At 43.7% G+C, this 14,078-nt stretch overlaps 1 protein-coding gene across 2 annotated transcripts in view; it reads right to left on the bottom strand.

The window, feature by feature from the left end:
• Positions 1 to 14,078, bottom strand: part of LOC115155498 (FERM, ARHGEF and pleckstrin domain-containing protein 1) — a 132,549-nt gene that overhangs the window by 10,395 nt on the left and 108,076 nt on the right. For both annotated transcript variants that reach the window (XM_029702159.1, XM_029702158.1), the window contains exons 16-21: positions 11,698 to 11,831; positions 10,550 to 10,631; positions 9,174 to 9,411; positions 8,854 to 8,984; positions 8,493 to 8,561; positions 8,007 to 8,096 (exon numbers count right to left, since the gene is read on the bottom strand). In XM_029702159.1, coding sequence (XP_029558019.1) covers positions 8,007 to 8,096; positions 8,493 to 8,561; positions 8,854 to 8,984; positions 9,174 to 9,411; positions 10,550 to 10,631; positions 11,698 to 11,831 — 744 coding nt within the window. The remainder of the gene's footprint in view (positions 1 to 8,006; positions 8,097 to 8,492; positions 8,562 to 8,853; positions 8,985 to 9,173; positions 9,412 to 10,549; positions 10,632 to 11,697; positions 11,832 to 14,078) is intronic.

The raw sequence follows: 14,078 nt of genomic DNA on the forward strand, positions 1-14,078 counted from the left end.
TACTGTACTCTGATCTACTGTACTCTACTGTACTCTTCTCTACTGTACTGTGCTCTACTGTATTGTGCTCTACTGAACTCTACTGTGCTCTACTGTACTGTACTGAACTCTACTGTACTGAACTCTACTGTACTGTACTGTGCTGTGCTGTACTGTGCTGTACTGTGCTCTACTCTACTGACCTCTACTGTACTGAACTCTAATGTACTGTGCTCTACTGCACTGTACTGTGCTCTAATGTACTCTACTGTGCTCTACTCTACTGTGCTCTACAGTACTGAACTCTACTGTACTGTACTGTGCTTGACTGTACTCTACTGAACGGAACACTACTTTAATCTTCTCTACTCTACTGTGCTCTACTGTACTCTACTCTACTGTACTGAACTATACTGTACTGTGCTCTACTGTACTCTTCTCTGCTGTACTGTACTGTGCTCTACTGTGCTCAACTGTACTCTTCTCTACTGTACTGTACACTACTGTACTCTACTCTACTGTACTGTACTCTACTGTACTCTACTGTAATGTACTCTACTGTACTGTACTGTACTGAACTCTACTGTACTGAACTCCAATGTATTGTAAAACTCTACTGAACTGAACTCTACTGTACTGTACTGAACTATGCTGTACTGAACTCTACTGTACTATACTCTATTGTGCTCTACTCTACTCTACAGGGCTCTACTGTACTGTACTCTACGGTGCTCTACTGTGCTCTACTCTACTGTGCTCGACTGTACTCTACTCTACTGTACTGAACTCTACTTTACTGTACTGTGCTCTACTGTACATTACTGTGCTCTACTGTACCCCACTGTGCTCTACTGTGCTCTACTGTACACTACTGTACTCTACTGTGTTCTACTGTACTGTGCTCCACTGTACTCTACTGTACTGTACTCTACTGTGCTCTACTGTACTGTACTGTACTGAATTCTACTGTAATGAACTCTACATGAACTCTACTGTAGTGTACAATACTGTACTGTACTCTACTGTACTGTACTCTGCTCTACTGTACTCTACTGTACTGAATTCTACTGTACTGAATTCTACTCTACTGTACTGTACTCTGCTCTACTGTACTCTACTCTACTGTACTGAACTCTACTCTACTGAACTATACTGTACTGAACTCTACTGTACTCTACTCTACTGTACTGAAATCTACTGTACTGAGCTCTACTCTACTGAACTCTACTGTAATCTACTCTACTGAACTCTACACTACTGTACTGAACTCTACTGTACTGTACTCTACTGAACTCTACTGTAATCTACTCTACTGTACTGTACTGTGCTCTACTGTATTGTGCTCTACTGAACTCTACTGTGCTCTACTGTACTGTACTGAACTCTACTGTACTGAACTCTACTGTACTGTACTGAACTCTACTGTACTGAACTCTACTGTACTGAACTCTACTGTACTTAACTCTACTGTGCTGTACTGTGCTGTGCTCTACTCTACTGACCTCTACTGTACTGAACTCTAATGTACTGTACTGTGCTCTACTGTACTCTACTGTACTGAACTCTACTGTACTGTGCTCTACTGCACTGTACTGTGCTCTAATGTACTCTACTGTGCTCTACTCTACTGTGCTCTACAGTACTGAACTCTACTGTACTGTACTGTGCTTGACTGTACTCTACTGAACGGAACACTACTTTACTCTTCTCTACTCTACTGTGCTCTACTGTACTCTTCTCTACTGTACTGAACTATACTGTACTGTGCTCTACTGTACTCTTCTCTACTGTACTGTACTGTGCTCTACTGTGCTCAACTGTACTCTTCTCTACTGTACTGTACTGTGCTCTACTGTACTCTACTGTACTGTACTCTACTGTACTGTACTGAACTCTACTGTACTGAACTCTACTGTACTTTACTCTATTGTGCTCTACTCTACTCTACGGGGCTCTACTGTACTGTACTCTACTGTGCTCTACTCTACTGTGCTCGACTGTACTCTACTCTACTGTACTGAACTCTACTTTACTGTACTGTGCTCTACTGTACATTACTGTGCTCTACTGTACCCCACTGTGCTCTACTGTGCTCTACTGTACACTACTGTACTCTACTGTGTTCTACTGTACTGTGCTCCACTGTACTCTACTGTACTGTACTCTACTGTGCTCTACTGTACTGTACTGTACTGAATTCTACTGTAATGAACTCTACATGAACTCTACTGTAGTGTACAATACTGTACTGTACTCTGCTCTACTGCACTCTACTCTACTGTACTGAACTCTACTCTACTGAACTATACTGTACTGAACTCTACTGTACTGTACTCTACTGTACTGAACTCTACTGTAATGTACTCTGCTCTAATGTGCTCTACTGAAATCTACTCTACTGTACTGTCCTCTTCTCTACTGTACTGAAATCTACTGTACTGAACTCTACTGTACTGTGCTCTACTGTATTGTGCTCTACTGAACTCTACTGTGCTCTACTGTACTGTACTGAACTCTACTGTACTGAACTCTACTGTACTGTACTCTACTGTGCTCTACTGTACTGTGCTCTACTCTACTGACCTCTACTGTACTGAACTCTAATGTACTGTACTGTGCTCTACTGTACTCTACTGTACTGAACTCTACTGTACTGTGCTCTACTGCACTGTACTGTACTCTACTGTGCTCTACTCTACTGTGCTCTACAGTACTGAACTCTACTGTACTGTACTGTGCTCTACTGAACGGAACACTACTTTACTCTTCTCTACTCTACTGTGCTCTACTGTACTCTACTCTACTGTACTGAACTATACTGTACTGTGCTCTACTGTACTCTTCTCTACTGTACTGTACTGTGCTCTACTGTACTCTTCTCTACTGTACTGTACTGTACTCTACTCTACTCTACTCTACTGTACTGTACTCTACTGTACTGTACTCTACTGTACTGTACTGAACTCTACTGTACTGAACTCTACTGTACTATACTCTATTGTGCTCTACTCTACTCTACAGGGCTCTACTGTACTGTACTCTACGGTGCTCTACTGTGCTCTACTCTACTGTGCTCGACTGTACTCTACTCTACTGTACTGAACTCTACTTTACTGTACTGTGCTCTACTGTACATTACTGTGCTCTACTGTACCCCACTGTGCTCTACTGTGCTCTACTGTACACTACTGTACTCTACTGTGTTCTACTGTACTGTGCTCCACTGTACTCTACTGTACTGTACTCTACTGTGCTCTACTGTACTGTACTGTACTGAATTCTACTGTAATGAACTCTACATGAACTCTACTGTAGTGTACAATACTGTACTGTACTCTGCTCTACTGTACTCTACTGTACTGTACTCTACTGTACTGAATTCTACTGTACTGAATTCTACTCTACTGTACTGTACTCTGCTCTACTGTACTCTACTGTACTATACTGTACTGAACTCTACTGTACTGTACTCTACTGTACTGAACTCTACTGTAATGTACTCTGCTCTAAAGTGCTCTACTGAAATCTACTCTACTGTACTGAACTTTACTGTAATGAACTCTACTGTAATGTACTGTACTGTACTGTGCTCTACTGTACTGTGCTCTACTGTACTCTACTGTGCTCTGTGCTATACTCTACTGTGCTGAACTCTACTGTATTGTGCTCTAATGTACTCTACTGTACTGAACTCTACTGTAATGTACTCTACTGTACTGAACTCTACTGTACTGTGCTCTACCGTACTGAACTCTACTGTACTGTACTCTGCTCTACCGTTCTGAACTCTGCTGTACTATACTCTACTCTACTGTACTCTACTGTGCTCTACTCTACTGTGCTCTACTTCACTCTACTGTGCTCTACTTCACTCAACTGTGCTCTACTGTGATCTACTGTACTGTGCTCTACTGTACTGTGCTCTACTGTACTGTGCTCTACTCAACTCTACGGTGTTCTAATGTGCTCTACTCTACTGTGCTGAACTCTACTGTATTGTGCTCTAATGTACTCTACTGTACTGAACTCTACTGTAATGTACTCTACTGTACTGAACTCTACTGTACTGTGCTCTACCGTACTGAACTCTACTGTACTGCACTCTACTGTGCTCTACTTCACTCTACTGTGCTCTACTTCACTCTACTGTGCTCTACTGTGATCTACTGTACTGTGCTCTACTGTACTGAACTCTACTGTACTGAACTCTACCGTACTGAACTCTACTGTACTGTGCTCTACTGTACTCTACTCTACTGTACTGAACTCTACTGTACTGTACTCTGCTCTACTGTAATGTACTCTACTGTACTATTCTCTACTGTACTGTACTGAACTCTACTGTACTGAACTCTACTGTAATGTACTCTGCTCTAATGTGCTCTACTGAAATCTACTCTAATGTACTGAACTTTACTGTAATGTACTCTACTGTAATGTACTCTACTGTAATGTACTCTGCTCTACTGTACTGAACTGTGCTCTACTGTACTCTACTCTACTGTGCTGAACTCTACTGTACTGTACTCTACTGTACTGAACTCTACTGTACTGTACTCTGCTCTACCGTACTGAACTCTACTGTGCTCTACTCTACTGTATTCTACTTCACTCTACTGTGCTCTACTTCACTCTACTGTGCTCTACCGTACTGAACTCTACTCTACTGTGCTCTACTCTACTGTGCTCTACTTCACTCTACTGTACTCTACTCTACTCAACTCTACTGTGCTCTAATGTGCTCTACTCTACTGTGCTGAACTCTACTGTACTCTGCTCTACTGTACTCTACTGTACTCTACAGTACTGAACTCTACTGTACTCTACTGTACTGAACTCTACTGTACTGTACTGTGCTCTACCGTACTGAACTCTACTGTACTGTACTCTGCTCTACCGTACTGTACTCTACTGTACTCTACTGTGCTCTACTTCACTCTACTGTGCTCTACTGTGCTTTACTGTACTCTACTCTACTGTACTGTGCTCTACTGTACTGTACTGAACTCTACTGTACTGTACTGAACTATACTGTACTGAACTCTACAGTACTGTACTGAACTCTACCGTACTGTACTCTACTGTCCCTCTACTGTACTCTACTTCACTCTACTGTGCTCTACTGTGTTCTACTGTACTCTACTCTACCGTGCTCTACTGTGCTCTACTGTACTCTACTCTACTATACTGAACTATACTGTACTGTGCTCTACTGTACTGAACTCTACTGTGCTCTACTCTACTCTACTGTGCTCTACTTCACTCTACTGTGCTCTACTTCACTCTACTGTGCTCTACTGTACTGAACTGTACTCTACCGTACTGAACTCTACTGTGCTCTACTCTACTGTGATCTACTGCACTGTGCTCTACTGTGCTCTACTGTACTCTACGCTACTGTACTGTGCTCTACTGTACTGAATTCTACTGTACTGTACTGAACTCTACTGTACTGTACTCTACTGTACTGAACTCTACTGTACTGTACTCTGCTCTACTGTAATGTACTCTACTGTACTCTTCTCTACTGTACTGTACTGAACTCTACTGTACTCTACTGTACTGAACTCTACTGTAATGTACTCTGCTCTAATGTGCTCTACTGAAATCTACTCTAATGTACTGAACTTTACTGTAATGTACTCTACTGTACTGTACTGTCCTCTACTGTACTCTACTGTCCTCTACTCTACTGTAATGAACTCTACTGTAATGTACTCTGCTCTACTGTACTGAACTCTACTGTACTGAACTGTGCTCTACTGTACTGAACTCTACTGTACTCTACTCTACTCAACTCTACTGTGCTCTAATGTGCTCTACTCTACTGTGCTGAACTCTACTGTACTCTGCTCTACTGTACTCTACTGTACTCTACAGTACTGAACTCTACTGTACTCTACTGTACTGAACTCTACTGTACTGTACTTTGCTCTACCGTACTGAACTCTACTGTACTGTACTCTGCTCTACCGTACTGTACTCTACTGTACTCTACTCTACTGTGCTCTACTTCACTCTACTTCACTGTACTGTGCTCTACTTCACTCTACTGTGCTCTACTGTACTGAACTCTACTGTACTGAACTGTACTGTACTCTACCGTACTGAACTCTACTGTGCTCTACTCTACTGTGCTCTACTCTACTGTCCCTCTACTGTACTCTACTGTGTTCTACTGTGCTCTACTGTACTTTACTGTACTGTGCTCTACCGTACTGAACTCTACTGTACTGTGCTCTACCGTGCTGAACTATACTGTACTGTACTCTACTGTGCTCTACTCTACTGTGCTCTACTTCACTCTACTGTACTCTACTCTACTCTACTGTGCTCTAATGTGCTCTACTCTACTGTGCTCAACTCTACTGTACTCTACTGTACTGAACTCTACTGTACTGTACTCTACTGTGCTCTACTCTACTGTGCTGAACTCTACTGTACTCTGCTCTACTGTACTCTACTGTACTCTACAGTACTGAACTCTACTGTACTCTACTGTACTGAACTCTACTGTACTGTACTGTGCTCTACCGTACTGAACTCTACTGTACTGTACTCTGCTCTACCGTACTGTACTCTACTGTACTCTACTCTACTGTGCTCTACTTCACTCTACTGTGCTTTACTGTACTCTACTCTACTGTACTGTGCTCTACTGTACTGAACTCTACTGTACTGTACTGAACTCTACAGTACTGTACTGAACTCTACCGTACTGTACTCTACTGTCCCTCTACTGTACTCTACTTCACTCTACTGTGCTCTACTGTGTTCTACTGTACTCTACTCTACTGTGCTCTACTGTACTCTACTCTACTGTACTGAACTATACTGTACTGTGCTCTACTGTACTGAACTCTACTGTGCTCTACTGTACTGTGCTCTACTGTACTGAACTCTACTGTACTGAACTGTACTGTACTATACCGTACTGAACTCTACTGTGCTCTACTCTACTGTGCTCTACTCTACTGTCCCTCTACTGTACTCTACTGTGTTCTACTGTGCTCTACTGTACTCTACTGTACTTTACTGTACTGAACTCTACTGTACTGAACTCTACTGTACTGAACTCTACTGTACTGTACTGTGCTCTACCGTACTGAACTCTACTGTACTGTGCTCTACCGTGCTGAACTCTACTGTACTGTACTCTACTGTGCTCTACTCTACTGTGCTCTACTTCACTCTACTGTACTCTACTCTACTCTACTGTGCTCTAATGTGCTCTACTCTACTGTGCTCAACTCTACTGTACTCTACTGTACTGAACTCTACTGTACTGTACTCTACTGTGCTCTACTCTACTGTGCTCTACTCTACTGTGCTCTACTCTACTGGGCTCTACTCTACTTTGTTCCACTGTAATCTACTGTACTCTACTGTACTGTGCTCTACTGTACTGTGCTCTACTCTACTGTGCTCTACTTCACTCTACTGTGCTCTACTGTGTTCTACTGTACTGTACTCTACTGTACTCTACTGTACTGTACTCTACTGTACTGAACTCTACTGTACTCTACTGTGCTCTACTCTACTGTGCTCTACTCTACTCTACTGTGCTCTACTCTACTCTACTGTGCTCTACTTCACTCTACTGTGCTCTACTGTGCTCTACTGTGCTCAACTCTACTGTGCTCTACTCTACTGGGCTCTACTCTACTTTGTTCCACTGTAATCTACTGTACTCTACTGTACTGTGCTCTACTGTACTGTGCTCTACTCTACTGTGCTCTACTTCACTCTAATGTGCTCTACTTCACTCTACTGTGCTCTACTGTGTTCTACTGTACTGTACTCTACTGTACTCTACTGTACTGTACTCTACTGTACTGAACTCTACTGTACTCTACTGTGCTCTACTCTACTGGGCTCTACTCTACTTTGTTCCACTGTAATCTACTGTACTCTACTGTACTGTACTCTACTCTACTGTGCTCTACTGTACTGTGCTCTACTGTGCTGTGCTCCAAGGCAGGGCACAAGGCTGGGAGGGTAACGAGAGGGGAAGAAAAGAGACGTACTGTCATGCCATATAGAGGGAGCTGCCCGTGCACTTTGAACTGGTTCGTTGCCGTCATCCCTCGACTCGTATACAACAGAACATCATTGAACTGTCACCAAGAAAACAGAGACTTCAATCACGGACACAAAAAGAACATTGAGTGAATGTTTGTGACTCAGTAAATACATTAGCTCTGTCAGGGATACACCTGATCCAACTGGATTACATTCAATCTGTTTCTTACATGAATCGTGATTCAGATGAGTCTTGGTCTCATTAGATGCCCTACAATAACAAAGAGGGACTCTGGCTGAAAGAACAGTAAACAGCTGTGTGGAAAGGTAAGGAAGCCGTCGTCTTTGAGGCATTTTGGACAAAGCCATTCATACTGGGGAGGTTAGACATAGAGCTCTACTTGTCATAACTGTCTATGTTGTGAGATCACTGAATAATCTGTTTAATAACTCATTCAAAATGACAATCTTAGATAAATTGCAGAGATTACCAGGAAAAACATTCGTTGCTGGAGGCCTTTTCCAGACAGCTTGCTGAGACAGCCTAACCTGAGGAACTCCTGAAAAAACACAAATCACAACATCTTACGTCAATCCCAAAATCCCAAATCAAACACAACATCCCAATCACAACATCTCAAGTCAAGTCTCAGAGAAAGACAACAACTCAGAAAGACATAAAACGACTGACAAAACAAAAGGAGTCCTTCAAACTAGCTTCTGCAAACTGTTGATATGGGGATATTCCCTACATAGTGCACTACTTTTGAATAAGGCCCTGGTCAAAAGTAGTGCACTATATAGGGAATAGGGTCCCAATTGGGATGGAGTCCAGTCTCTCCTTGAACTCACCCTCCCTGGAGTGACTAGATTGTCGATGCCAATCAAATCCTTCATAAGCTCCAGCAGCTTCTGGAAGTTCTCCATCTTGATCATGCTTCCATGGAGCTGGGACACCACCTCTGACACGTCTGCCAGTGCAGCTAGAGGAGAGGCCATTCAATTAGAAACAACACTCATTTATGATGTCATAGACCTCAAATACACCAGGAGGCCCTCAACTGCACCAGAAAGCCCTCAACTGCAAAATGAGGCCCTCAACTGCACCAGATAGCCTAGATAGCCTGCTTCAGTCTGATAGTTCTGACTGTGTACAGAACAGTAACAGTTACCTCTGCAGTCCCTGAAGTCCACATGTGCGGGGGGGTAGTGTTTGCAGAGGCGCTCCAGGATCTGCTTGTAATGCATGAGGCGGTGCAGGGGCCGAAGGATGAACACGTTGAGGGGGATGTAGCACACCTTCTGCAGCTCAAAGTCCCGGACCAGCACCTCCAGCCGCCGGGAGCCCCGGCACGCCTTCTCCAGCTCCACCAGGGCCTCCGAGTGCTTCTGGAGGTGGGCTGTCAGTGGCTAGAAAATTATATATTAGAGTAGAGTAGAATAGAGCAGAATAGAGTAGAATATAATAAAGTAGAGTAGAATAGAGCAGAATAGAGTAGAATATAATAAAGTAGAGTAGAATAGAGTAGAATAGAGTAGAATAGAGTAGAATAGAGTAGAATATAATAAAGTAGAGTAGAATAGAGTAGAATAGAGTAGAATATAATAAAGTAGAGTAGAATAGAGCAGAATAGAGTAGAATATAATAAAGTAGAGTAGAATAGAGTAGAATAGAGCAGAATATAATAAAGTAGAGTAGAATAGAGCAGAATAGAGTAGAATAGAATAGAGTAGAATAAAGTAGAATAGAATAGAGTAGAATAAAGTAGAATAGAATGGAGTAGAATAGAGTAGAATATAATAAAGTAGAGTAGAATAGAATAGAGTAGAATATAATAAAGTAGAGTAGAATAGAATAGAGCAGAATAGAGTAGAATAGAGCAGAATATAATAAAGTAGAGTAGAATAGAATAGAGTAGAATATAATAAAGTAGAGTAGAATAGAATAGAGCAGAATAGAGTAGAATAGAGTAGAATAGAGTAGAATAGAGTAGAATATAATAAAGTAGAATATAATAAAGTAGAATAGAATAGAGTAGAATAGAGTAGAATAGAGTAGAATAGAGTAGAATAGAGTAGAATAGAATATAGTAGAGTAGAATAGAGTAGAGTAGAGTAGAGTAGAATAGAGTAGAATAGAGTAGAATAGAGTAGAGTAGAGTAGAATAGATTAGAATAGAGTAGAATAGAATATAGTAGAGTAGAATAGAGTAGAGTAGAGTAGAGTAGAGTAGAGTAGAATAGAGTAGAATAGAATATAGTAGAGTAGAATAGAGTAGAATAGAGTAGAACAAAGTAGAGTAGAACGAACATATTTGTACGACCATATCACACACATACGACAGGCTAGGAGCAGCATAGGGTCAGCCACAGAGCAGTCAGTCCCCTGGAGCAGGGTAGGATCAGCCACAGAGCAGTCCCCTGGAGCAGGGTAGAGCTACAGGCAGGCTTTACACAAGGCAGCATATATTTGTTCATAGAGGAGTGGTGCAGATACACAGTGAAGTACATAACAAGTGCAATAAAAATGTGAAAGAGGAGCCCACACCTTTAGTCCCTGTAGGTGCTTTAGCATGACATCCCCGATGCGCTGGTAGTCTCCTTTGATGTGGGCATTGGAGCACCCTTCCCTAAAATAAAACAGTATGTTTATTTCTCTGGAACAGTTTAGTGCTAGTGTGTGTGTGTGTGTGTGTATTTTAAGCACTTAAAGTCATATTTCATATTCATGTAAACAATCATGCAAGGGAATTCCAATCAAATGGTTAACCTTTACCTGCACTGCTGAACACCACCAGCAGGTGTCTCTCTTGAGCATGAATTTACCTGCACCACTGAACGCCACCAGCAGGTGTCTCTCTTGAGCATGAATTTACCTGCACTGCTGAACACCACCAGCAGGTGTCTCTCTTGAGCATGAATTTCAGTTGACTCAGCACCATGTGAACTGACATCATTCTCAATACTCTTTCATTCAAAATATCAACCAATACATTATGGGGAGGGTAATAGAAAACCGAGAGAGGACGTTCTGAATGTCGTTCCTTTGAGATGCAACCCCTATCCACTCACACATCCCACTACCAGCTCTTTAATCTCGGATCAAGAGAGGGCTAACATAAGTCAACTGTACGTCACATATGAAAAGTAGATGGCATGTATCTGTGCTCCGTAGTTGGTCAGCTCGTTTGCCTTTGGGCCAGATGTCGGCCATGTTTTGAGTGAAAACACAGTCATGTCTTCCTTGGAGGTCTGTCTCTGGCTCTGTGGTTTAGTCTTGTAATAAGGCTGGACAGTACGATGTCTGTAGTCGTGACAGTCTGCCAGTCGGGGCTCTGACGTAGGGACCATATCATTAAGAGGAGCAGACAGTGGAATAACCCACAGGACTAGGAGGAGAAGAAGTGGCTTGATGCAGCGCGACTGTTGCCATAGAAACCCCAGCTCCACAGGAGGTGTGTGTGTCTCTGTGATGAGGCCTCCCAGAATGAATGTCAATACCCAGGATCAATGAAACCCCAAACCAAACCACGCTACAAACTGTGTTCTTATTCCAAGAGGGTCTTACGCAAAAAAAAACGAGGCTATTTGGAGCGACATTTTGAGAGAAAATAGCCTGAACTACAAAATACATTTATCATTGTGGGTGATTGTGACGCTGATGGATTGTAATTCTCCAGTGACGTGCCATCTCACCATAAAGCCAGCCTCTGCTCAACCTCTCTGAGGAAGCCGGACTGGAACTTGTACAGAGGGTCAAAGTTGGTGAAGATGGTGCTCTTCAGGGAGTCCGGCATGGCTTCGTCTTTACCCACCGAGTCCTGAAAAGACTGGGATGACACACACACACACACACACACACACACACACACACACAGAAAGAGAAATCAAGTTCTGCATTAGAGCACAGTGCACTCACTTCATTGTGTAAATAGTGACGTTGTCAATTGCCAGTAGTCAAATGAGGACGTGCAGTCTAATGAGGTGAAAAACAGTGGTTCTGGTGGACTAGGAGCTTGGACTGCATTACAATCTGCATGACTGACGTGCTTCTGCCAAAATACCTCTGTGATGTGGTTTAGCAACAAACACATTATGCTCTCATGACTTCCACCAAATCCTTTAACGACCTGGAGATGAATGGAGGAATCAATATCCCATCATTCCTGACACGGCCCAAGGGGAACATTACATGACAGGCTACCTGATCAGATTAGCCTGACATGGTTTAGGGTGCTGGGGGCTTGGTTTATCTGGCGGGGGTTTGGTTTATCTGGCGTGGGGCTTGGTTTATCTGGCGGGGGCTTGGTTTATCTGGCGGGGGCTTGGTTTATCTGGCGGGGGTTTGGTTTATCTGGCGGGGGCTTGGTTTATCTGGCGGGGGCTTGGTTTATCTGGCGGGGGCTTGGTTTATCTGGCGGGGACATGGTTTATCTGGCGGGGACTTGGTTTATCTGGCGGGGGCTTGGTTTATCTGGCGGGGACTTACATTTACATTTTAGTCATTTAGCAGACGCTCTTATCCAGAGCGACTTACAGTAGTGAATGCATACATTTCATACATTTTTTTTTTTTCTGTGCTGGCCCCCCGTGGGAATCAAACCCACAACCCTGGTGTTGCAAACACCATGCTCTACCAACTGAGCTACAGGGTAGGCAACAGACTTGGTTTATCTGCTGGGGGCTTGGTTTATCTGCTGGGGGCTTGGTTAATCTGCTGGGGGCTTGGTTTATCTGGTGGGGGCTTGGTTTATCTGGTGGGGGCTTGGTTTATCTGGTGGGGGCTTGGTTTAGCCCTATTCCCTACATAGTCCCCATTGTACTCAGGTCATTTGGATAGTCCATCTGTAGATGCTCTACAGACTATCCGTAACATTTAAACTATCTACTAACCCTAAACTTAACCCTTACCCTTATTCTAAACCAAACCCTAACCGTAACCTTAGCAAGCAGTCGATTATCAACAGATAGTTTGTTGATAGTATGTCCATCTGTAGAACATCTGGAGCATCTACAGATGGACAATCCGGACTATCCTAATGAAGTGTGACCTGAAATAGTGCACTATGTAGGGAATAGGGTGCCATTTGGCTATCTGAAGATAGATGCACTAACTGTAAGTGGCTCTGTATAAGAGCGTCTGCTACATTACTAACATGTAAATGTATATAGGTTGGAGAGAGGGGTTAGGAGGAGGTACGGTACTGCAGGAGAGGAGAGGTACTGCAGGAGAGGTTCTGTACTGCATGAGGGAGGAGGAGAGGTACTGCATGAGGGAGGAGAGGTACTGCATGAGGGAGGTGAGGTACTGCAGGAGGGAGGAGTGGTACTGCATGAGGGAGGTTCGGTACTACATGAGGGAGGAGGTTCGGTACTACATGAGGGAGGAGGTTCGGTACTGCATGAGGGAGGTTCGGTACTACATGAGGGAGGAGAGGTACTGCATGAGGGAGGAGAGGTACTGCATGAGGGAGGAGAGGTACTGCATGAGGGAGGAGGAGAGGTACTGCATGAGGGAGGAGAGGTACTGCATGAGGGAGGAGGAGAGGTACTGCATGAGGGAGGAGAGGTACTGCATGAGGGAGGAGAGGTACTGCATGACGGAGGAGGAGAGGTACTGCATGAGAGGAGAGGTACTGCATGAGGGAGGAGAGGTACTGCATGAGGGAGGAGAGATACTGCATGAGGGAGGACGTTCGGTACTGCATGAGGGAGGTTCGGTACTGCATGAGGGAGGTTCGGTACTGCATGAGGGAGGTTCGGTACTGCATGAGGGAGGTTCGGTACTGCAGGAGAGGACAGGTTCTGCATGAGGGGGGAGGTTCGGTACTGCAGGAGGGTGGAGGTTCGGTACTGCAGGAGAGGAGGGGTAGTGCATGAGGGGGGAGGTTCTGCATGAGGGGGGAGGTTCGGTACTGCAGGAGAGGAGAGGTACTGCAGGAGGGGGAGGTTCGGTACTGCAGGAGGGAGGAGGTTCGGTACTACAGTAGAGGAGAGGTAGTGCATGAGGGGGGAGGTTCTGCATGAGGGGGGAGGTTCGGTACTGCAGGAGAGGAGAGGTACTGCAGGAGGGGGGA

Source organism: Salmo trutta, chromosome 20, assembly GCF_901001165.1.
Source record: "Salmo trutta chromosome 20, fSalTru1.1, whole genome shotgun sequence".
Taxonomy (NCBI): Eukaryota; Metazoa; Chordata; class Actinopteri; order Salmoniformes; family Salmonidae; genus Salmo; species Salmo trutta.